Here is a 25,703-nt window from a genome sequence, read left to right as displayed (position 1 = left end):
AGCCTTCAAAGTCTGATTGTCTAGGAATTCCTCCTCTCGTTGCCCGACCCCCAGGTTGGGAAGCCTGTCGTGGGGCTCAGAACCTTCACTCAAGTGGGTGGACTTCTGTGGTATAAGTGTTCTCCCATTTGTGAGTCTCCCACCCAGCAGTTATGAGATTTGATTTTATTGTGATTGCGCCCTTCCTCCCATCTTCCTGTGGCTTCTCCTTTGTCTTTGGATGTAGGGTATCTTTTTTGGTGAGTTCCTGTATCTTCCTGTCAATGATTGTTCAGCAGTTAGTTGTGATTCCTGTGCTCTCGCAAGAGGGAGTGAGAGCACGTCCTTCTACTCCGCCATCTTGAACCCGTCTCTATTTAATCAGTTTTAATTGGGTAAACAACTCAATTATTGCACATAGAATTCTTTGCATATTTGGATATAAAACCTTCATCAGGTATATGTTTTGTGAATATTTTCTCCCAGGGCATGACTCGCTCTTTTATTTCCTTAATGGTGTTTTTGAAGAGCAAAACTTTTTATTGATCAAGGTTAAAATGATATTTTCCTATATTTTCTTATAGAAGTTATATAGCTTTATATTTAAGTCTATGATCCATTTCAAATACATTTCTCTGTGTGGTGTGAGATAGGGCTCAATGTTCATTCATTATCTGTACAGATATGCCATTATTCTAGCACCGTTTGTTGAAAAAAACTATTTTTTCTTCGTTCGTTGCCTGATGCCTTTTCAAACGTCAGTTGGATATGTACACACATGGACACACATTTATGGATTTCTATTCCCTTCATCTTCATGTCCATTCTTCTGTCAATGTCACACAATCTGGGTTACTTTAACATTATAGAAAAATCTTGAAATTAGATTGTCTTCCAAATATTTTTCTTATTAAAAATCTTTTAGCTATTCCAACTTCTTTTCTTTACATTTTAGATTCAGTTTTTGATTTCTATTAAGGAAGTGGAATTATGATTAGATCGATTTAGGGAGAGTTTACATCCTAAAAATATTGTTTTACAATCCATGAATATGGTAAATCTCTAAATTTATTTAGATCTTTAAAAATTTAACTCAGTTATATTATGTAGTTTTTAGTGTAACAATCTTGCACTTTTTTCATTGAATTTATTAGTATATAAAAAGAATATTGATTTTTTAAATATTTACATCATATACTACAGTCTTGCTAAATGCATGTATTCTAGCAGGGGGTTTGTTTGTTTTGGTTTTTTTGTTTTGGGGGGTTTTTTTGGTAGATTCCTTAGGATTTTCAAGTTCATAATCACATGAACAGCCATAATAACAGCTTTAAACCTTTCCAAGCTTCGTGCCTTGTGTTTCTTATTTTAAACTTGTTGCATTGACTAGAACATTCAATACAATATTAAAGAGAAATGATTAAAGAAGACACCCTTGCTTTGTTCTCAAGGAAAAGGCATCCAGTAATTCACCAATTAATATAATGTTAAATATAGATTTTTGATAGATGCCTTTTATCAGCTTAAAGTAAGTTCCACCCCCTTTTTTTTATGTGAACGTTTTTATAGTTCTTGATACCTACATATTGCCAAATACATTCCAGAAGGGTAGTACACATTAACTGTAGGACTAGTAATGTATGACAGAATTTTCATGGTGAAATAAGTTCCCTAGTTTGCTGAGTTTTTATTTTGTCAAATGCTTTTCCTACATTTATTGATATAATCATATGGTTTTGCACCTTTATTCTTTTAATGTGACAGTTTACGTGGATTTACTTTTTTTAATGTTAACCCAACATTACGTTTTGGAAAAATACTCATTTGGCCATGATGTAGTACCTTTTGTATATTGCTGGATTTGATATGCTAGTATTTTGTTGAGGATTTTTGTGTCTGTGTTCATGAGCGATACTAGTTTGTAATTTTACTTCATTGTAATAGCTTAATCAGGTTTTGGTATCACATGGTAACATTAAATGAGTTGAGAAGAGGTCACTCCTCTTCTATTTACTGAAAGCTTGTCTAAAATTAGTAGTATCGCTTCCTTAAATATGATAAAATATACCAGTGAAGCTATCTGATCAGTTTTCTTTGTGGGGATGTTTTGATTATGAATTTAATTTCTTTAATAGATATGAGGCTATTCATATATTTCCTGTTTCTTCTTGAGTCAGTTTTAACCAGTTATATTTTCCAAGCAATGTGTGCATTTCATTTCATCTTAGTTATTGAATAGGGTGGCATAAAGTTGTTTATGAGATAGCCTTAATATTCTTCTACTATCTGTAGCATCTACAATGATATCCCCTCTCTGATTCTTGATATTCATAAATTTTCCCTTTTTCTTAGTTTGTCTTGGATTAGGAGTTTATCAATTTTATTAATATTTTCAAAGGGCTGACTTTTATGTTTCTTTTGTATTTTTATTGGTATCTATTTCATGGATTTCTACTCTTTATTGTTTCCTTCTTTCTACTTGCTTTATATCTAGTGTGTTCTTATTTTTCTAGCTTCATAAAATGGAATATTATGTCATTGACTTTCTTTTTTTTGGCCATGCTGTGCAGCATGTGGGATCTTAGTTCCTCGACTAGGGATTGAACCTGTGCCGCCTGCATTGGGAGCATGGAATCTTAACCACTGGACCACCAGGGAAGTTCCATTATGTCATTGACTTTAAACTTTTCTTCTTTTCTAGTAAAAGCATTTAAGCACTTGCCTTCTGTATCCCTCAAATCTTAATAGGTGGTATTTTCGTTATCATTCATTTCAAAATGCTATTAGTTTCTCTTGTGATTTTTTTTGACCCATGAGTTACTTAGAAGTATGTTATAAAACTTCCAAATACTTTAGATTTTTCTAGATATCTTGTTTTTTATTTTCAATTTAACTCCATTGTGGTTACATACTCTATAAGTGTTTATTCTTTTGAAATATATTAAAATTTATTTTATAACTCAACATGATTTATCTTGGTCAATATTCCATGTGCACTTTTAAATATTCATATTCTGCTATTGAGTATAATGTTCTGTACATGTCAATTAAATCAAATTGACAAGTAGTGTTGTTCAGATCTTATGTAGCCTACTAAATTTTGTTCATTTTTTTCCTATCAATTGATAATGAGATGTTAAAATCTCCAAATATGATTGTGCATTTCTTTACTTCCTTCTTTACCCTTATGAGTTTTGCTGTGTGTATTTGGAAACTATTTTAGATACAAATATATTTGGGGCTGTTAGGGATGTTTCATGATTTGCCCCTTTAATCATGATAAAATATTTTAATCATGATGAAATATATCTTTTTATCTCTGGTTCTACTCCTTTCCTTAACATCTACTTTATTTGACATTATATAATCACTCTAGCCTTCCATGTGTACTGTTTGCTTGGCTTATCACCTTCCATTCTCTATGTCAACCTATTTATTCTTTTACATTTAAAGTATGACTCCTTAGCATTGACATATATACACTACCAAATGTAAAATAGATAGCTTGTGGGAAGCAGCTGCATAGGACAGGGAGATCAGTTTGGTGCTTTGTGACCACCTAGAGGGGTGGGATAGGGAAGGTGGGAGGGAAACGCAAGAGGGAGGGGATGTGGGGATATGTGTATACATATAGCTGATTCACTTTGTTATACAACAGAAACTAACGCAACACTGTAAAGCAATTATACTCCAATAGACATGTTAAAAAGAATAAAAATAAAGTATGACTCTTGTAAACAACATGTGGCTTGGGATTTGCATTTTTCTCTAGCCTGACAATCTCCCTTCCATTTGATTTGAGTGTTTAATTCACTTTAATTAATTAATTAATTTTAACATCTTTATTGGAGTATAATAGCTTTACAATGGTGTGTTAGTTTCTGCTTTATAACAAAGTGAACCAGTTATACATATACATATGTTCCCATATCTCTTCCCTCTTGCGTCTCCCTCCCTCCCAACCTCCCTATCCCACCCCTCTAGGTGGTCACAAACCACCGAGCTGATCTCCCTGTGCCATGCAGCTGCTTCCCACTAGCTATCTATTTTACGTTTGGTAGTGTATATATGTTCATGCCGCTCTGTCACTTTGTCACAGCTTACCCTTCCCCCTCCCCATATCCTCAAGTCCATTCTCTAGTAGGTCTGTGTCTTTATTCCCATCTTACCCCTAGGTTCTTCATGACCTTTTTCTTTTTTCTTCTTAGATTCCATATATATGTGTTAGCAGACGGTATTTGTTTTTCTTTTTCTGACTTACTTCACTCTGTATGACAGACTCTAGGTCCATCCACATCTCTACAAATAACTCAGTTTCGTTTCTTTTTATGGCTGAGTAATATTCCATTGTATATATGTGCCACATCTTCTTTATCCATTCATCTGTTGATGGACACTTAGGTTGCTTCCACGTCCTGGCTATTGTAAATAGAGCTGCAGTGAACATTTTGGTACATGACTCTTTTTGAATTCTGGTTTTCTCAGGGTATATGCCCAGTAGTGGGATTAGGATTGCTGGGTCGTATGGTAATTCTATTTTTAGTTTTTTAAGGAACCTCCATACTGTTCTCCATAGTGGCTGTATCAATTTGCATTTCCACCAACAGTGCAAGAGTGTTCCCTTTTCTCCACATCCTCTCCAGCATTTATTGTTTCTAGATTTTTTGATGATGGCCATTCTGACTGGTGTGAGATGATATCTCATTGTAGTTTTGATTTGCATTTCTCTAATGATTAATGATGTTGAGCATTCTTTCATGTGTTTGTTGGCAATCTGTATATCTTCTTTGGAGAAATGTCTATTTAGGTCTTCTGCCCATTTTTGGATTGGGTTGTTGGTTTTTTTGTTATTGAGCTGCATGAGCTGCTTGTAAATTTTGGAGATTAATCCTTTGTCAGTTGCTTCATTTGCAAATATTTTCTCCCATTCTGAGGGTTGTCTTTTGGTCTTGATTATGGTTTCCTTTGCTGTGCAACAGCTTTGAAGTTTCATTAGGTCCCATTTGTTTATTTTTGTTTTTATTTCCATTTCTCTAGGAGGTGGGTCAAAAAGGATCTTGCTGTGATTTATGTCATAGAGTGTTCTGCCTATGTTTTCCTCTAAGAGTTTGATAGTGTCTGACCTTACATTTAGGTCTTTAATCCATTCTGAGTTTATTTTTTGAGTTTATTTTTGTGTATGGTATTAGGGAGTGTTCTAATTTCATACTTTTACATGTACCTGTCCAGTTTTCCCAGCACCACTTATTGAAGATGCTGTATTTTCTCCACTGTATATTCTTGCATCCTTTATCAAAGATAAGGTGTCCATATGTGCGTTGGTTTATCTCTGGGCTTTCTATCCTGTTCCATTGATCTATATATCTGTTTTTGTGCCAGTACCATACTGTCTTGATTACTGTAGTTTTGTAGTATAGTCTGATTTAATTTATTATTGAAACTATTGGATTTAGGTCTAACATTTTGCTTTTCTTTTTTTCATTCCTGCTAATCATATCTATTCTTTGTTCCTGTTTCTCCTTTTCTACTTTTATTGGGAGGGGAAAGGGAGAATAATAATTTTTTTTCAATTTTTTAAAAATTCCTCTAATATTTTATTAGCTATACCTTTTTGCATTTCCTTTAGTGATTTCTGTAGGGATTATAATATGCTTTCTTAACTTATTAAAGTCTTATTATATAATACTAACATTGTGTGATTTTATGTAGACTGTAAGAAGTTTTATACTGTATAGTTATATTCTCCATTCTTTTTGATATTATTGTCATATACATTACAGCTAAGTGCATTATAAATCCCATGCTTTAAACATTCATATATCTTTTAATGACATTAAGAGAAAAATAAGAACATAGAGAGTTTTATATTTATTCACATATGTACTATTTCTGATGCTCTTCATTTCTTAGATCCAGATTTCCATCTAATATCATTTTCTTTCAACCCAAAAGTGCAGGTCTGCTAACAACAAATTTTCCCTGTTTTTGTTTATCTGAAAATGTTGTTTCTCCCTCCTTTATTTGAAGGATATTTTCATGCGATGCAGAATTCTAGGATGACACTTTGGGTTTGTTTTGTTTTGTTTTTTCCTTTTAGCACTTTAAGGATATTGTTCTATCTTCTAGCTTTCATTGTTCTTATGAGAAGTTAACTGTTAAAATCATTATTTTTTATGTAATTGACATTTCATCTGGTTGTTTGCAAGGTTGTCTTTATCTTTGGTTTTCAACAGTTTGACTGTGATCTGTGGGTCAAACCTTTTCATCAAATTTGGAAATATTCTGACATTGTTTCTTTGACATATATTTTTTCAAATATTTTTTCTATCTCAGTCTCTTCTCCTTCTGCAACTTCAGTTATGTTTGTTAGGCAGTTTAATATTGTCTCTAAAATCTCTGGGACTCATCATTTTTCTTCAATCTTTTTTTCCCTATGTTCTTCAAATTGGGTCATTTTTGTTGATTCTTCCATTAATTTCACTTATTCTTTAACCTCTCATCTCCATTTTCCAATTTTTATTTCAGTCACTTTAATTTCCAGCCAGAGAGTTTCTATCTCTTTCTGCTGAGACTGCCTGTCTTTTCATTCATTTAAACCATGTTCTCCTTTATGTCCATCAATATATTTATAATAGCTGGTTTAAATAAAGTCTTTTATCTGCTAGGTCCAACATTTGGGGCATCTTTTGGTTGATTTTAATTGATATTTTTCTTAACTATGGATCACATATTTTTTCTTTTTGTGTCTGACAATTTATATTGTACTCTGGGTATTATGGATGATACATTTAGAGATGCGGATTTTATTATCATTCTCTAAAGAATGTTGATTTTTGCTCTTCTCAGCAATTCAATCACCTCCTATTCACCTTGAACTTGGATAGGTTTGGTTACATACTTTGTAAGGACAGTTCTCTGGAAAGCCTGAAGTGCTTCCCAAGCCCCTCTAAATTGGTAATAATCAATCTCCAAACTTTTTTGTCCCTGTGCATTTTGCTATAGCTTGATTTTAGGCTTTGTTAGAGCTTTACAGTAAGCCTTTATCCAGGATATAGACTTTCTAGTGTCTCAGGGGACATTAACAGTATCTTCCATTCTGGGCCAGAACTCCAGTTTCTCTCAGCATTGCCCAATTTGTATTATTTCTGTATTTATATTCTGCTTTCATCATTGTAGCAGCCAATGTTTGTTAAGTCTTGCAGTGAAAAAGAAAACAGGCAATAGAGAAAATCTGTAAAGCTAAAAGTTGACTTTTTGAAAATGTAAATAAAATGAATAAGCCTTTTCAAGATGATCAACCTATTATTGAGAGGAAAACAAATTATCAGTATCAGGAATGAAAAAGAAGATATCACCATAGATTCTAACAATATTTTTAAAGTAATTAAAGAATATTATGAATAATTTTTGTAAGCACATTTGATAACTTAAATGATATAAATTCCTTGAAATTGATGATATACCAAAATTGATACCAAAAAAGTAGAGAATCTGAATAGCCCTCTGTTAAACAAATTTAATTTTTAATTAAGAAATGTCCCATGAATAAAACTACAATCACAATCCCATAAGACTTCTCTCATGAATTCTACCAAACACCTAAAGAAGAAATATCAATCTTACACAAATTCTTTCAAAGACTAGAGCAGGGTTTTTCAGCCTTGGTACTCTTGACATTTTGGACCAGATAATAGCTTGGGTAAGGTTGTGGGGTGATGGTGGTCTGTCCCGTACATTGCAGGATGTTTAGCAACATCCCTCTCTTTTACCCATTAGCAACCCCCACAACTGTGACAATCAAAAACCCTCCAGACATTGCTAAATGTCCCCTGTGTGGCAAAATCCTCTTCTTCTACCCCACTTGAGAACCATTGGACTAGAGGAAGAAAGAACTTTTCCCAACTCCTTTTATGATACCTAAACCAGGTAAAAGCATGAGAAGAAAAGAAATGACAGACTAATCTTCCTCATGAACATAAATGCAAAACAAAAAAAGTTCCTTAACAAAATATTAGCAAATTAAGTCCTGGAATATATAAATATATATATAATCCAGCTTGACTAAATAGAGTTTATCCCAGGAATGCAGAGTTGGCTTAACATTTGAAGATCAATCAATGTGATTTGCCATATTAACATAGTAAGGAAGAAAAACACCTTTTCAAACAGATGCAAAAAACTCTTCCAATGCTCATTTTTTAAAAATGACTTTTTATCAAGCTAGAAATCAGATAGAGCATATAGATAAAGATACATCTCTTTAGTGATGAACACTTAGGAATAAGGTAAAGATGTTCACTCTTACCACTTCTATTCAGCATTGTACTAGAAGTCCTAGCTGATGTGATTGGGCATGAAAAATATTAGAAATACATAAGTAAAACTGTCTTTATTGTTAAATAATATGATTGTCTACATAGAAAAATCCTAAGAAACCTACCCCAAAACTGCTAGAATTATTAAGTCAATTTAATACAACCACAGAGTTCAAGTTCAATGTATAAAAATCAAATTTATTTTCATATGATAGCTATATATTAGCTATTTATCAATGGAACAGAATAGAGTCCAGAAATAGACCCACACAGTCATATGTTTGACTGCGTTTTGACAAAGGTATGAAGCATTCTGTGGAAAAAGGAAAGTTTTAAATAAATAATGCTGGATATACTGCATATAGATATGAAAAAAATTAACCTTGAACCCAGCCTAACATCATACCCCAAATTTATTTGATCATGGGGTTGGAGCTTGATCCACAGAGGAGGGCAGCTTGGCACTGAATGTCAGAGCTTGTGCAGGGTGGGGAGTGCTTTCATCCTGGTGATTGTATTGGTGTAGGGTGTTGGAGGTTGAACAAAATGAGGATGGTATCCATGTGGAGGTCAGCCATGCATGGGGTCTTGAGAGCCTGAGATAGGAGGGCTTTCTCACAGCAGAGGTAGCCCACTCAGAGCTTAGTGGGGAGAGTGCCTATACAGAGGTGTGTTGGCAGAAACACCCGGAGCGATGTGGTGGTGACTGACAAGGGAGGGAGGGGAAGGGATCATGGCAGTGGTGATGGAATACAGTTTTCATACAAAATGAGTAAGTAATTGTATTAAGGAAAATGGTAGCCAAGTTTTTTCACTGTTACAGAATGGAGTTACATATACGGAAAGGTAGAAAACTAAAATGAACCCTGTTGGTTTGGAATTGAAGACATTAGTGTAAACTCATGATTTTCAATATATTTCTAGATATATAAATAAACATATGTGTATATACATACATACATGCATATAGTCTCTTGCTCTATGAGAACTTAGGAACAGTGATAATCCAATTCCGTTAGCTCTTTTTTTTTTTTTTTTTTAACTAAAAGATACTAGATCTCCTTGAAGAAATGGCTGATTCCATGACTGAGCCAGAAACTGGATGATATAGCAATTGTTTAGACATGGCATGACTAGCATCCAAATTTGGCCACTGGAAAAAGGAAGGAAAGATTTAATACATGTTTCCCCATCCTAGATTTTATAGTCTTCTAAATCGAGGACGTGTTCCCCTTCATTTTTTGTTAAGTGACTCATTCCAAAATTTGAGTAATTTGTATTGATCTTTCTCTCTTGTACTTTCATTCTCTTAAAAGTCTACCTTTCCTTCCCTAACACCCCTTTCCTTCCTGCTGCCCCCAGGATTTCCTAAAGGTGCCTTACCAAACACCTATTTCATAGAAAATAAACTCTTTTCATCCTCAACCTTTTCACACACAAAAAATATTTTCATTCTTGGCCATAAGTTAGTGATTTTCAGCACTGACTGGACATTGGGATTACCTGTGGACCTTTAAAAAAAAAGGACAAGAGAGGGTGAGAGAGGGAGGCACATAATGCAGCTCACTCCAGATGGATTCATTTCATTTCTAAGTATGGGTAGGACAGCCCATCGCTCTTTTAAAAATGTTCCCACGTAATTTTAATGTATAGCAGTCTGTGAATCACTGCCTAAATTTGGCATCTTTTCTGAGAATGCTACTATCCAGGCCATTCTTTCTGTCACATTTGGCAAACAACAGAGACAGTAGTGCCAGCATTTCCTGTTCTCCTCATTCCAACATCTCAAACTTTTAACTAGTTTACTCTCTAGTGAACCTCCTTGTTTATGTGAATCTCAGGGTATCTGGCCTTACAGTCCATCCTTCCTTTTCTTTGTTTTGCATTGTGATCTCACTAGGAATTTGACATCCACTCAGTCACTTCCTCCCCCACGTCTCCTAACCCCATTCTGTGAGATTCCAGTATTCACGTGGTTGATCTCTCCATTGCCATAGCTAAAGAGATTTGTCTTCCGTGGTTCACTCGTTTTCTTTAGCAGTATTGTCCCTGGCCACATCCGGAGCTTGCTTTCCCCTGCTGTGGTTCCATCTCAAAAATCGCTGACTGGTACCCCCTTTATAGTTCACCTCTTTCACTTGGGTCTGTTCATGTTCTCATTTCTCATATAGACTATACCAAGTGTTTTGTTTGTTTTTCTTGTTTTGTTTTATCTTAAAGAGACATCTAAATCCTTCATTTCTCCCCTTTTTTTCCCAGTCTTTCAGGCCCCTCTTTGTCTCACTTTCTTCCCCATGTACATTCTGGACCAAATGGTTGACCTAAACTATTCCCTTATTAGCATACAAGTTTCCCTTGACCTCTAGTCTGCCACACCCGATACAAAAAATCCTAACCCTGGATCAAGCTCTCAGGCTGCTTTCTCTGCTTTTACCTCTGTGCACCTGAGCCCAGATACAAATTTATGATTTCTAATTCTGTTATAGCCCTAAACGTTGCAGGACAGTCTTGTTTTTGTTCTTGGTCATTTTCACCTTGAATTCCCTAAATACCTTCTCTAAATCATCACTTTTCTCAATACCCATTTCTTTCACCTACAGGAATGAATTTACCTCCTCCTTCACCAATGAAATTGAAAGTAAAGCACATGCTTTCTCAAGTCAGTCAGCCAACAAGCAAAAAACTGCAGGGTTATTGATCCAATTGCTCTCTTGAAATATCTTTCCAGGTGTTTCATAGGCACCTCAAGCTACATTTAATCCTCCCACCACCACCTTCTCTATATTGCTTATCCACCCTAAATTCAGCCACTCATTCTCACTCACTCCTGTCCCTCACTTTTCACATTCAAACACGTATCAAATTTTGCCAATTTTAAATCCTAAGTGTATTTTAAAAGTTGTCTCCTTCCCATTCCTACCACTGCTTCTCTATTTAGACCCTCATCATCTCTCATCACAGCTATTTCAGCAGCCTTCCCACTCATCCAATCCATTCTCTAAATTGTACCAGGGCAATTCTTCATAAATTCAAGTTGTATCATGTCATTTTTCTCCTTAGAGCCCTTCAATGACTTTGCTTTGCCGACAAAATAAAGTTCAAGCCCCTTGACATGGAAAACCAAACCTTTTATGTTCTGACCCAGCCCATCTGTCTTGCTTCATCTCACACTTATCCCCACCCAATACCCCAAACTCAATGCTATAACAGTTAACAGTATACCAAATGATTTAACTTGCCCAAAATATATGCTGAAGTTTTACTAATTAGTATAGTTGCTAACACTATTCTCTTCTGCCTTCCATCCTACTATCCTTCCTTATCCCCTGCTTATCCAACAAGACTTAGTTTGAAAGCTTCAGGAATTTCCCTTCAGTTATTCAAATACAGTTAGATGCCCTGCCTTTGTGCTCCCTTAAACACCACACATATTCCTGAGTCATAACTTGTATCATATCATATTTAAAAAAATCTGTTTCCATGTCTGTCTCCGCCATTAAAATCACTTGGAGAGCAGGAACCAGGTCTTGCTGGTTTGTATACCTAGTACCTAGCACATAACAAGTCCTCAGTAAATATTTCTTTTCCCTATTTGCCCACCCCAGCCCCTTCATACATATGAGTATGTCCTCAATAAATATCTAAGGAATATATAAATGAATGATTGATTTGGCAATTTATTGAACAAGAATAAGGAAAGCAGAATTTGAGACAGCTGAAGTTTTTCATCTGAGTAGCAGGGAGGATGGTGATACATTAAATGAGAATGGAAACAGATAAAGGAACAGGTTTCAAGATAAAGATTATTCATTGCTTTAGCGTGAGTTGGTTTTGGGAGGTAGGACAAGGCATCTCTTCACAGCTTTTCAACAGATACTTGAAGAGGTCAGCAGTTTTGGAGAACATTGTGGGCTAGATGAATCTATTTAGAAATCATAATTGAAGATACAGTGGTGTGACAGGGATCACTAAGAAAGTGCTAAGGGAGGAAGAGAAGAAGGACAAGGGCAGAATCATCAGGAATGTCTGCATTTAGGGGAAGGGAAGTACAAGAGCTCCCAATAAAAGAATATGAGCAGCAGCCTCCTAAAACTAGAAAACCAATCAAGATATATGTCATGAACTCCAAGGGAAATAAGTTTTAAGGAAGGAGTCAGTTGCCTTGAAGTAGTCTTATAACAAGCAAGATGGTTGAAAGAGAATATGCCACTAGATTTGTTCTTTAAAAAATAGTTTTAGTAGGCATATCTGTTAAAATTATTGTTTTCTGGAAGTTTGGCAAAGAAGGGAAGGAGAGAAGATGGTAACATAAAGGAGATGGTGAAATTTTTTGTTTTATAATTACGAAAGTGCATGCCTATTGGAAGAAATTTAAACATTCAGAAGTATATAAATTAAATTATAAAAATCGTTCCCTCAGTAACTCTGTTCTACTTTTCTGATTTGTTATTTATCCATCCAGAACTTAAAAAATATTTTTTGTATATTTTTGTTTTTACAAAAATGAGATCATATTATATATTCTATTATTGCAAATTGCCCTTTTTTTACTTAATAGTATGTCATGAAGTTTATTCACAGTAGTATAGAGAACTACCTCATTCTTTTTTTCTCTGTTTCCATTTATTTTATTTATTTATTTTATAAATGATGATAGTAGGATTTTATTTATTTATTTATTTTTAATGTATTTATTTATTTATTTTGGCTGCATTGTGTCTTCGTTGCTCCGCACCGGCTTTCTCTAGTTGTGGCAAGTGGGGGATCCTCTTCGTTGCAGTGCACGGGCTTTTCATTGCGGTTGCTTCTCTTGTTGCGGAGCACAGGCTCTAGGCACCCGGGCTTCAGTAGTTGTGGCACGCGGGCTCAGTAGCTGTGGCTCATGGGCTCTAGAGTGCAGGCTCAGTAGTTGTGGAGCATGGGCTTAGTTGCTCCATGGCATGTGGGATCTTCCCTGACCAGGGTTCAAACCCATGTCCCCTGCATTGGCAGGTGGATTCTTAACCACTGCACCACCAGGGAAGTCCCTATTTATTTTTTTAAATTAAAGTATAGTTTATTTACAATACTGTATTAGTTTCAGGTGTATGAGACAGTGATTCAGAAGTTTTATAGATTATGTTCCATTTATAGTTATTATAAAAGAGACTATATTCCCTGTGTTGTACAATATATACTTGTAGCTTACTTATTTTATACATAGTAATTTGTACCTCTTAATCCCATGCCCCTGTCCTGCCCCTCTCCTCTTCCCTCTCCTCACAGGTAACCACTAGTTGTTCTCTCTATCTGTGAATCTGTTTCTATTTTGTTATAGGCATTCATTTGTTTTAATTTTTAGGTTCCACATATAAGTGATAGCATATAGCGTTTGTCTTTCCCTGTCTGACTTATTTCAGTGAGCATAATACCCTCCAGGTACATCCATGTTGTTGTAAATGGCAAAATTTCATTCTTTTTTTATGACTGAGTAGTGTTCCATTGTATATATATACCACATCTTCTTTATCCATTCATCTGTTGATGGATACTTAGGTTGCTTCTATAGCTTGGCTACTGTAAATAATGCTGCTATGACCAATGGGGTGCATGCATCTTTTCAAATTAGTGTTTTTGTTTTCTTCAGATGTATACCCAAGAGTGAAATTGCTAGATCATATGTTAGTTCTATTTTTAGCTTTTTGAGGAGTCTCTATATTGTTTTTCATAGAGGCTGCACCAATTTACATTCCCACCAGCAGTATACAAGGGTTCCCTTTTCTTCACATCCTTGCCGACATTTGTTGTTTGTTGTCTTTTTGGTGATAGCCATTCTGACAGGTATGAGGTGATATCTCATCGTAGTTTTGACTTGCATTCCTCTGATGATTAGCGATGTCTTTTCATGTGCCTGTTGACCATCTGTGTATCTTCTTTGGAAAAATGTCTATTCAGATCTTCCGCCCATTTTTTAAATTGGGTTGTTTGGGTTTTTTGATGTTAAGTTGTATGAGCTGTTTATATATTTTGATTGTTAACCCCTTATCAGTCATGTCATTTGCAAATATTTCCTCCCATTCAGTGGGTTGTCTTTTCATTTTTTCAGTGGTTTCCTTTGCTGTGCAAAAGCTTTTAAGTTTAATTAGGTCCCATTCATTTATTCTTGCTTTTATTTCCTTTGCCTTTAGAAACAGATCCAAAACAAATATTGCTATGATTTATGTCAAAAGAGTGTTCTGCCTATGTTTTCTTCTAGGAGTTTTATGGCTTCCAGTCTTACATTTAGGTCTTCAATCCATTTTGGATTTATTTTTGTATGTAGTGTGAGAAAATTTTCTAATTCCACTGTTGTTTATGTAATTCTATAGGGTAACTTCTTAAAAGTGAAACTGTAGGAGGTTAGGTGCACTTTTATTTTGTAGTGACAAATCACTCACAGAAGGGTTATCCCAATTTGCAGTTTCCCTAGTACTATACTAAAATCCTCCTGTCCCAACACTCTCACTAACACTGAGTATTATTATACTTTTCCACTTAAGGGATAGTTTTGGGATTTAGATTTAGGTTTTGATTTTTAATGGAAAGTCTGGTCTTATTTGTAATCCTAGGAGAGAATTCATTTGAGAGGAGGAGTTTGTAAGTTATAAGAAAAGGTGATGATTGGCAGGCCATAGTCACAGAGGGAAGGGGCCAAAATGGTATCAAGAGTATGAGTAAAAGGTGTGATTTCCTTCTGAGATGTTAATAGAAGAATAGTAGATGGGTAAATTTGGAAATAAATGCAAATGAAAGAAGAAATTTTTTTATATAGTCATCTTTATTTCAGGGAAATTAGAACCCAGGTTCCCAGGATGGGATTTGGAATAAAGGTACAGACAAGCTTCTGTGTAAAATGGAAGGAACTATTCAGTATTGGGAGTGATCAACATTGGCTAGTATTGGGAGCTTGGCTGACCTGAGAATGTATGATTTTGGGAAACCCAGTAGTCTTGGTCACATTAACTTTTCTGTAAGAACAAGTAGAGATGTCGTTGTTGGATTTGCCAGGGTTTGGGACTTCTGGGTTCAGGTAAACTTATCTTTCATTAACAGTAATACAGTTTTATTCTCTGTATTTTCCTGTCCCATGAGTAGAAGTTACATTAGCTAAGATATGCATCCACTGGAAGGTCCACAAGGGAAAGTGATCCTTGGGTTCTGGTAAAAAAAATTTTAAGTGTATAAATTTAATACACTGCTTTATTCCCCTGTAAAGCCATACTGCTAATAGTTTGTTTCTTTTCACCACTCTGAACATAAAACCATTTAATGTATTGGTTTTTATTGATAAATTATGATGTGAGCAAACATTACTAAAAATTCTGATCCACACAAAAGGAGCCCAGTGACTTTGATGGGTTTATGTGATTTCAATCCTGGTCAAGGGCCACCTAGCATTCATAATGGATCCAGTAATATTCCATCAACCTATTCTTGTCTAGAGATTGCCTCTGCTGCTGGGGAGTTTAAATATCCTAGTTTTTAGAATGTTACTTTTTGAATAAATTATTTTTCTTCATTTTAATTTTCACCTTGTTTATGGTCATGGGGAAGACAAAACTGAAGTATCATGAGTCTATGGTGAACTTAAATTAGAAGGAAGGGGCTGGTAGAATAGTAAGGGATACACATCATCATAACATTTCTCTCTAAAAAATAAAATGTTATAAGAGGAATTGTGCTAATGGTGGGAACATATTTCACTGGAGAGAAAAACATATGCACATGTGTTTATTTTCATTAAAATTTCTTTTACTCCATATTTGCCTTGTTGACTTTATAATGAAATTATGTGAGGACAGAGACGAATTCTCCCACAAGCACTATAGTACTATTCCTCACATACCCTGAGTACATAATAAATACTATAACAATTGAAAATGAGAAACACAAATACATTTTGAAGCAAATTGGTGATATTTTCATCCCTTATTCATTTTTAGTACTCGGAAACATTTTAGTTATGCAAGTCTTGTTTTAGCATACTTTTTATTTTTACAGATACTCTGGTTCTTAGTCATACTCTATGGCTTTATTAGCAGTTTTAGGGTCTGAGTCTCATTTCCCCAACCCCAAATATAAACTTTTTGAGGATAAAAACCATTTCTTCTCCAAAATTGTTTTGGCAGAACACAAAATAGACCTTCAGTAAATTATTTAAATTATACATCAATAAAAGATAAGAAAAAGAAAGTTTCTATTGCCATGAATTGCATTTCAATTCATACTGAATGTATATGCCTTTGTGTGATCTATACCCCCTGCCGTGCTGTCTACAGCTCATAAATGTTTATTCTTTTCAGTTTATTGAAGTCAAAATGTGATGGCTGGACGCTTGGAACATCATCATCCAGCAAAAAGTACCAAGACTTCACTAATAATGGAGAGAATAGAAAGGAGAAGAAGACAGTTGGGTTTCAGTCACATATGGAAGATGATGCCCTGTGGACAGGTCAAAAGAAAGATGCATATCAACCCCAAAGAGGTAAGCTCAGCATCTGTAGTAGCAAAACAGGAAGCTCTTGGGGGCAGTTGGTTGCTGATGGCTGCTAGCCATGAGCTCCAGATGATTTCCTATAACCCTGAACAAGAGTTAAATGTGTTACAGACTGACATGGGCCTGCAAGGCCAAAGGTAGCACGTCACCTAGATCAGTGAATTGCATCAACATTTCTCTTAGAACACTCACATGAGAAACTGTCTAATGTGTCCCTCTTTTTGCAAACAGCAAACTGCAAGAATTATTAAGCAGTAAATGTGGTCATAGACATAAAATAATGCTTAAAGCAAATAAAGAGCACAAGAAACTGAACATAAATCTTTGCTGGGAAAGTAAACTCTAATAACTACAGTTAATCCTTGATTAACTGGAAATACAAGGAGGGTGGAGGAGAGGTCATTGCGTCTAAAACAGAATCTCATACGTCTTAAGCCTATATTGCCTAGCAGTCTTTGAAGTGCCAATAATCCTTCCTATTTTATATATCGTAGATATTTTAAAAGAAATCAATTATAAATAACTATGTGAAAGGTTGAGTGAGGCAGTCAAATTTAATTGCATTTCTCAGTTGTTTCTGGAGTGACTTTTGGCTTAAATCTCTCCTGGAATCATTAAAGGAGGGACTCTGGGACAGAATGGAACAAGTCTGAGCTTCATCAGTCAGAAATGATGTACAGAAAACAAAGGGCACAAAAGTTCTCAGAGCCCCCTTCTGCTCACGCCTCTTTCCCAGACATCTTTTGTTCCTGCTCACAACCATTTACCCTGATTTCCTCCTTGTTTACCTCTTATTTTACTGGGCTAGCTAGCACTGCCCACTGCTAGTGGTAATCAACCAACTTTTCATAATCTCTCTAACCACTTTCACATTTATTTATGTGAGAATTGAGCAGTGCTTTATGAGATCTTACAGGTATACCACTCTCTGCCATTCCTCATGAGCTGCCAACTTTGTCATGTTTTTTGGTTTTAATTATGATTAATCTAGAAATCGCTTAGTCCTCTCCCAGATAACTGAGAGATGATAATTAGTCCAGGCTTCAGAAGGGAGACTATCCACAATTTGAAACAAAAGCAAAGGTACATTTTTGTTTGACATAGGGCAAAAGTTCTGCAGACCTCTGTTGTTTTAGGACAACTTAGAACAACTTCTGTCTTTTTAGACTTTGCTAACAGAAACAAAAATGAAATTGAGGAGACTTAGTATCTGAGATGGAATCTTCTCTACTTTCTCTATTAATAGGCCTTCAGAGATGGGAAACTCTTACTTTTGGCTCCCTCTATTCTTAGTCATTGCACTTTGGAGAGTGGAGAACCAGTCAGTATTGGTGTGGTAGTTACACTGCAAGGCTCAACATAGTCTTCTATTAACTTGACAATAAATTTGTATTGTGTGTCAGCAGTAAAATAAAATAGCAAAATGAGAAAAATACAGTGTGATAGCAAAGGGACAAATAACTTGTGTTATTGGTTGAGACCGCAGCAACATTAGAAAACTGCAATTGAAAAGGCACTTTGAGAAAGGTATCATCAAGCCAGCCCTGGCCATGGTGGAGGTTAATCTCTCCCAGGCCCAGCTACAGAAGCCGGAAGTCTAGAAAGGGCTTTTGTCCAAAAAAAAAAATCAATTTCTAATTTGAAACAAAATAATTTTTGACTAACAGGGGTTCAGAACCCATTACTTTTTGCTGTGTAGTCTGCTGACATTTCAGCACTTTCTGTTGTGCACAATGAATCCTAATAGTCATTTTATAATGTTACTATACCAATCAATTTAACCAACAGAAAGCTGTTATAATTCTGCAGTTTTCAAGAACAGTTTTCACTCATGGTTTTATTTTTTTTCATTAGTTTTTTTTTTTCCTTCTCTTTTTTTGGGGGGTGGGGAGGGTTGTAGCATTATAGTGAGAAAAATGGAAAATTTTTCATCTTTTTAAAAGAGTTTTGTTTCAAGTATTCACAGCAACTATTAACTTTCTCTTCTACTAATAAGAAATACTATCTTGTATTTTTCTCTTCTTTTATTCTAATATGGAGCCGTTAGCAAAATTATGGTATACCTGATCATTGAGGAGCTAAAACTGCCCCTTTGAGCCATTCTGCCCGTTGCAGAGCTGGTGGTATACACAGATCACAGTACAGGGCAAAGTTATTGCATTGGCATTTTTTGTGGGAGACCAACTTTCCAAGGTGTGCTGTAGCAGGATTGGACCCCCTGTTTAGCATGAGTCAATGACCTGACACCAATTACCTAAGTTACACTGCTTGGTTTAGCATCTCCTTAATTGCTTTCCTCTCTTTAGGATGTCTAAGTTTTAAAATATATTATTATTCTGTTTTATATCCTTTGTTACTTTTGTTGTCCTTTAATCATTAAGTACTACATAGGACATTTACTGAAGGACCATTAATCTTTATTATCAGTCTCTTTCTCCTTTACCTCTCCTATCCTCCTCACCATTCTGTCGACTTTATTAATACTAAACATGTAAAAAAAAAAAAACAGACCTGATTCTTGTCTCAAGAAATAACCTTGTGATTGCAAAAATATCAGTACAGTACAGTATTGTCAGAATTATGCTTAAAATATAAATAGTTTTCCAGTCATAGATGCTTCGAATGTTCTGTCTTAGTTGCTTTTATTGAGCTCTGTGGAACAAGGAGACATTACTTAGGAAAATCCAAACTTGAGTCAAGAACTTTTAAGCCAAAGGCATAAATCTAAAAATACCCAATCTTCATTCTTCTTTTTTCCTTCCTACACAGCAGTATTTTTATTCTCTCCTAGCTTGCCTAGAACCTCCCCTTCCTGAACAATCACTGACTCTCTTTTATAAGAGCCCTCAAAGCTGGGAGAATATTTTTTCCTGTTATGCTGATGGGCTGGCAGAGGTTGTGAGGCCACTGAGCACACATGTTCCAGAATTAATTAGGAAAATACTAACCCAATACTAAAAGCCCAATATTACATTTAGAGCTACCTCCTGTTTATTTCTCTGACATCGATCTCTGACTCCCCTTAACACTTTGAGAGGGTATGAGAGAGGCTGAACCTAGAGTAAGTTGGATTTACCTGATGGTATTGACCATGCCCTTCATTTTGTCTTTCAGGGTTTTATAGGTTATATAATATACAGCAGCTGTCACTGGTTGAGACTCCCTGAGAGACTCCCAAACACATTTTTCTTTTACTGGAAATGAAGGAATGATCTGAAGTGAGAAATAATCTCTGAAGCTCCTAGTTGTTCCTTTACGTGAGCCTGTGCTTGCAATGATGTGAGCGTTATTTGTAGCCCATGTTGGATTAATATTGCAGTTCTGATTAAAGAAATAAGCAAGTAGGAGTATCTAAAGTACAGAAACCATTTCCATCTTGCCTCTAAGGAACATTTATTTATGTTTCTTTTATTATTAGCATTATCATTATATGTTTAATCATTAGAAAGGATACCACAATATATTACTTCTGGTTCCCAGTAGTCTGAGCTAAAAGATTTGTTAAAAATTGATACCTTTATCATTAAAACACAGCAGACAAGCATAGTACAGAGCTATGAATAAACCTAAACATGTAGATTAAATCGTCCTGCCCAGCCCACTCAAAAAAAACTTCAAACGCAAGAGACTAACATTCAGAGTTGAAGTTGCTATATATCGAATAGTAACTTGAACCAGAGGCTCTACATTTCCTATCCTCTGCAATACAAGTATCTCAAAATACTATATAATTTACCTGCTCATTATGTATGTTTTGTGTCTTCTCCCATGAGAATATAAGCACTCCTTATGTTCACTTTTGTTTCCCCATTTCCTTGAATGTTGCTTAACATGTGGTAGGTGCTCGTAATGTATTTGTTTAATGAATTAATATATTACAGTTGACCCTTGAACAACTCAGGGTTGAACTGCCGAGTCCACTGACATGCAGAGTTTTTTCAGTAGTAAATACTGCAGTTCTAAACAGTCCATGATTGATTGAATCCACGGATGTGGAGGAACTGCCTATATGGAGGGCCTACTCTAAGTTACACTCGCATTAACCCTCACGTTGTTCACTGGTTGACTGTATAAATATTAATTTTTCTTTTTGTGTCCTTGCCCCATTTTCCCACAACAAGGATCTAATCAATTAGACCTTTTGACCTCAGTCCCTGCAATGATTTAGTGGCTTAAGAAGTGTATGTGCTGGTCCCTTCAAAGTCCTAATGCTGATTGATTGGTAATGTCAGAGAAAGTCAGTAGAGTGGGGTCTTAAAAACAGCACTGCTTGAGAGGCAAGAAAACTGTGGGGTTTTTTTCATTTTCTTTTATTCTAATTGAGGTTTAATTTATATACAATAAAATTGCACAGGACTTAATAGTACAGTTTAATAAGCCTTGACAATTGGATATACCTACATAATTAAGAAATAGTACATTTCCATTATTCATGAAAACTTCCTCACGTTCCTTTCCAGTCATTCCCCGTGAGGCCTCTCTCCTTGGTTTGCAGATGGCTGCCTTCTCAGTGTGTCCTCACTTGCCCTTTTTGCTGTGAATGTGCATTCTTGGTGTGTCTCCCTTTTCTTACAAGGACAAAGAGTCATGTTGGATTAGGGTCCACCCATATGACTTAATTTGACCTTAATTACCTCTTTAAAGGCCCTGTCTCCAAATACAGTCCCATTCTGAGCTGTACTGGGGGTTAGGACTTCTGCATATGAATTGCTGGGGGGGTGGAGGGTGACACCACAATTCAGTCCATAACAGTTACTCTCTTTCCAATCTTTTTATGCCTTTTATTTCTTCTTCTTATTTCACTGTACTCTCTAGGACTTCTGTTACAATGTAGAATAAAATGGTAAAAGTGGACTTCATGCCTTGTTCCCACTGTCATAGGGAAGGCAGACAGTCTTTCACCATTAAGTATGATTTTAGCTGTAGGCTTTTTGTAAATGCCTTTTATGAGGTTAAGAAAGTTCCCTCCTCATTTGCTGAGAGCCTTTGTCGTAATGAGTGTTAAATTTCATCAGATCTTTTCTTTCTGCACCTATTGAGATGATCATGTGTTTTCTTCCTTATTCTGTTAATTTGATGAATTACACTGATTGGGAGATATTGGTGTGTAATATCCTTTTTTTTGTAATGACCTTGTCAGGCTTGGTATCAGAGTTATGCTAGTGTCATAAATGAGTCAGGAGCATGTCAGCAAAAATGGCAGAGTAGGGACTTCCAGGGGCTTGTCCCTTGCCAGAAACACTGAAAAACCTGGCACATACTGTCAGAACCAACATTATCAGAGCTCTGAAAGATGGTGAATGATTTATGGAAACCAAGCAAATTCTTAACCGGAAAAAAAGGCCACTGAAACATGATAGGAGAACTTAATAAAGTTTTAATTTATCCTTGCCCTGCCCCCTTCCACAGCATGGCAGCAGTCTTGTAGATGGCAGCCAAGTTCCAGGTGTGAGTACCTGGTCCCAGAGGAAGCAGACCTTATTCTCAAGGAGTTGTGTTTGTCTGTTTCAACCTGTCTGTGGATTTCCCAAAAGACTGATACAAGGAGACTGCCTTTGTTTTTCCTACCTCTGGACTTTTTCAGGACAGAGAAGCAGTTACATGTAGGACATTCTTTGAAAACACTGAAAGCCAAATGAGCACTGCCGCCCGGGGTAAAAAATAACAGTTGAGACAAACAATAGACAACCAAAAGGCAACAAACCTAGATGAAATGGAAACATTCCTAAAAATACACAAACTACCAAAACTGACTCAAGAAAAGTAGAACATCTGAATAGACCTATAACAAGTAAAGAGATTAAATCAGTAATCAAAAAACTCCCAACAAGGCAAGCCCAGGACCAGATGGCTTCACTGGTGAATTCTACCAAATATTAAACAAGAATTAACACAAATTGTTTTCAAACTCTTCCCAAAAAATAGAAGAGGAAGGAACACTTACTCAATCATTAAAATGAGGCCAGCATTAGTCTGATACCAGAGCCAAAGACATCACAAGAAAACTACAGACGAAAATCCCTTGTGAATATAGATGAAAATATCCTCAACAAAATGATAACAAACTGAATGCAGCAACATATTAAAAGGATTATATATCATGACCAAATAGGATTTAGCCCAGGAATTCAAAGCTACTTCAACATATGAAAATCAATCAATACAATGTACCATATTAATAAAAAGAAAAAATATGATCATCTTAACACAGAAAAAACATTTGACAAAATTCAACACTCCATGATAGAAACAATAATAAAATAGGAGTAGCAGGGACTTCTTCAACAAGATGAAGGGCATCTATGAAAAACCCACAGCTAATGTCATTTTCAGTTGTGAAAGACTGCGAGTTTTTCCTCTAAGATCAGGAACAAGCTAAGTATTCCCACTTTTGCCAATTCTATTCAACATTTTACTGGAAGTTCTAGACAGAAAAATTAGGCAAGAAAAAGAAATAAAACATACTCAAGTTGGAAAGGAAGAAGTTAAACTGCATTAGCAGATGACATGATTTTATATATAGAAAATCCTAGAGAATGCAAAAGAAAACCAAAAACTACTACAGCTAATTGCACAAAAACTTTTAGAGCTAATAAATGAATTTAGCAAAGTTTCAGCAAAGAATTTAACACAAAAATCCATTGTATTTCTATACACTAGTAATGAACTAATGAAAAAGAACAGGGAAACAATTCCATTTATAACAGCATCAAAACAATAAAATACCTAGCAATAAATTTAACTGAGTGCAAGACTTGTACACTGAACAGTACAAAACATTGCTGCAACAAATTAAAGAAGACGTAAATGGAAAGACATCCCACGGTCATGGATTTGAAGACTTACTATTCTTAAGATGGCAGTACTCCGCAAGTTAGCCTACAGATTCAGTGCAATTCCTATCAAAATCCCAACAACACTTTTTTGCAGAAATGGAAAAGCTGAGCCTAAAACTCATAAAGAATTGCAAGGGTTCCCAATAGCTAACACAGTCTTGAAAAAGAAGAACAGGGCTTCCCTGGTGGCGCAGTGGTTGGGAGTCCACCTGCCAATGCAGGGGACACGGGTTCGTGCCCCGGTCCAGGAAGATCCCACATGCCGCGGAGCAGCTGGGCCTGTGAGCCATGGCCGCTGAGCCTGCGCATCCGGAGCCTGTGCTCTGCAATGGGAGAGGCCACAACAGTGAGAGGCCCATGTATCGCAAAAGCAAAAAGAAGAACAAAGTTGGAGGATTCAAACTTCGTCACTTCAAAACTTACTACAAAGGTACAGTAATCAAAACAGTGTGGTACTGATATAAGGAGATAGCTAGAGATGGATAGATAGGTAGGTAGGTAGGTAGATAGATAGATAGATAGTTGATACAATTGATTTTTGACAGGAGTGCTGTGACAATTCAATAGGGAAGGAATAGTCTTTTCAACAAGTGATGCTGAGACAACTGGCTATCCACATGTGAACAAAATGAAGCTGGATCCTTCATTTGTATACCTCATACCATATATAAAAATTAACTCAAAGTGAATCAAAGACCTAAGTATAAGAGCTAAAACTATAAAGCTCTTCAGAGAACACATAGGTACGGATCTTCGGGACCTTGGATTAGGCAGTGGTTTCTTAGATTTGACACCAAAAACACAAGCAACCCAAAGAAAAAATAGATTAATTTGATTTCATGAAAATTAAAAATTTTTGTGCCAAAGAACACTATCAAGAGAATGAAAAGATAGTCCACAGAGTGGGTTAAAAATTTGAAAATCATGTATCTTACATGGGTCTGGTATCCAGAATATATAAAGAACTATTACAACTCAAAAACAAAAAGACAACCCATTTAAAAACTGGGCAAAGTACATTAAAAGACATTTCTCTGAAGAAGATGTACAAATGGCCAACAAGCATGAAATGATGTTCAACATCCCTAATCGTTAGGGAAATCCAATCAAATAAGATACCCACTTTAACACCCACTACGACTGTTATAATTTTTAAAATGTAAAATAAGTTAGAGAGGATGCAGAGAAAGCAGAACCCTCATACATTGCTGCTAGAACTTTAAAATTATGGAGCCATTGTGGAAAACACTTTGGTGATTCCTCAATACATTAAACAGTATTACCATATAACTCATCAATTCCACTCATAAGTTTATACCCAAAGTAATTGACAAAATGCTTTCAAGCAAATCTTGTACAGAAATGATCATAACAACTCTATTCATAATATCCAAAAGGTGGGAACAACGCAAACGTCCATGAACAGATGAATGTATAAACAAAATGCAATATATACATACAGTGGAATATAATTTAACCACAAGAAAGAATAAACTTCTGATATATGCTACAATGTGGATGAACCCTGAAAACATTTTGCTAAGTGAAAGTAGCCAGATACAAAAGGCCATGTTGATGGAATCATGTTGTATGATTTTACTTATATGAAATATCCAGAATAGACAAAAGAAATTAGTGGTTCACAGGGGCTCAGGAGGAGGGGAAAAAAGAGAATGACTGCTTAATTGGTACAGGGTTTCCATTTAGAGTGATGAAAAAGTTATGGAACTAGAGCGTGGCAATGGTTTTACAACATTCATTATAATGCACCTATTGCCAGTGAATTGTACACATTAAAATGATTAAAATGGTAAATGTGTATTTCACCAGTTTTCTTTTTTAACGAGTCAGGAAGTCTTTTTTTCCTCCTTTGTTTTCTAAAGGAGTTTGTGTAAGAAACTGTTGGCCCTGCCATAGCAGGTCAACAAAGAGTAGGAAGGGTCTGGAAGAGTGCATGTGAAAGGCTTCAAGGTTTTTATAGGACAGGCCTGAAATGGCCCACGTAGTGCCCACTAGTTTTCCACCTGACCATACGTAATTACAGGGAAGACTGAGGAA

General features: G+C 35.7%; 1 protein-coding gene across 11 annotated transcripts in view; it reads left to right on the top strand.

The window, feature by feature from the left end:
* Window positions 1–25,703, top strand: part of KIAA1328 (KIAA1328 ortholog) — a 391,560-nt gene that overhangs the window by 299,036 nt on the left and 66,821 nt on the right. For all 11 annotated transcript variants that reach the window (XR_007471679.1, XM_004283444.3, XM_033412323.2 and 8 more), the window contains one exon: window positions 16,616–16,797. Coding sequence is in view for 10 of the 11 variants with exons in the window: in XM_004283444.3 (XP_004283492.3) it covers window positions 16,616–16,797 (182 nt within the window). In the remaining variant the exon portion in view is untranslated. The remainder of the gene's footprint in view (window positions 1–16,615; window positions 16,798–25,703) is intronic.

This window comes from Orcinus orca, chromosome 15 (assembly GCF_937001465.1).
Source record: "Orcinus orca chromosome 15, mOrcOrc1.1, whole genome shotgun sequence".
NCBI lineage: Eukaryota > Metazoa > Chordata > Mammalia > Artiodactyla > Delphinidae > Orcinus > Orcinus orca.
Note: the sequence above shows the minus strand (reverse complement) of the source record. Positions and strands in the feature narration are given on the sequence as shown.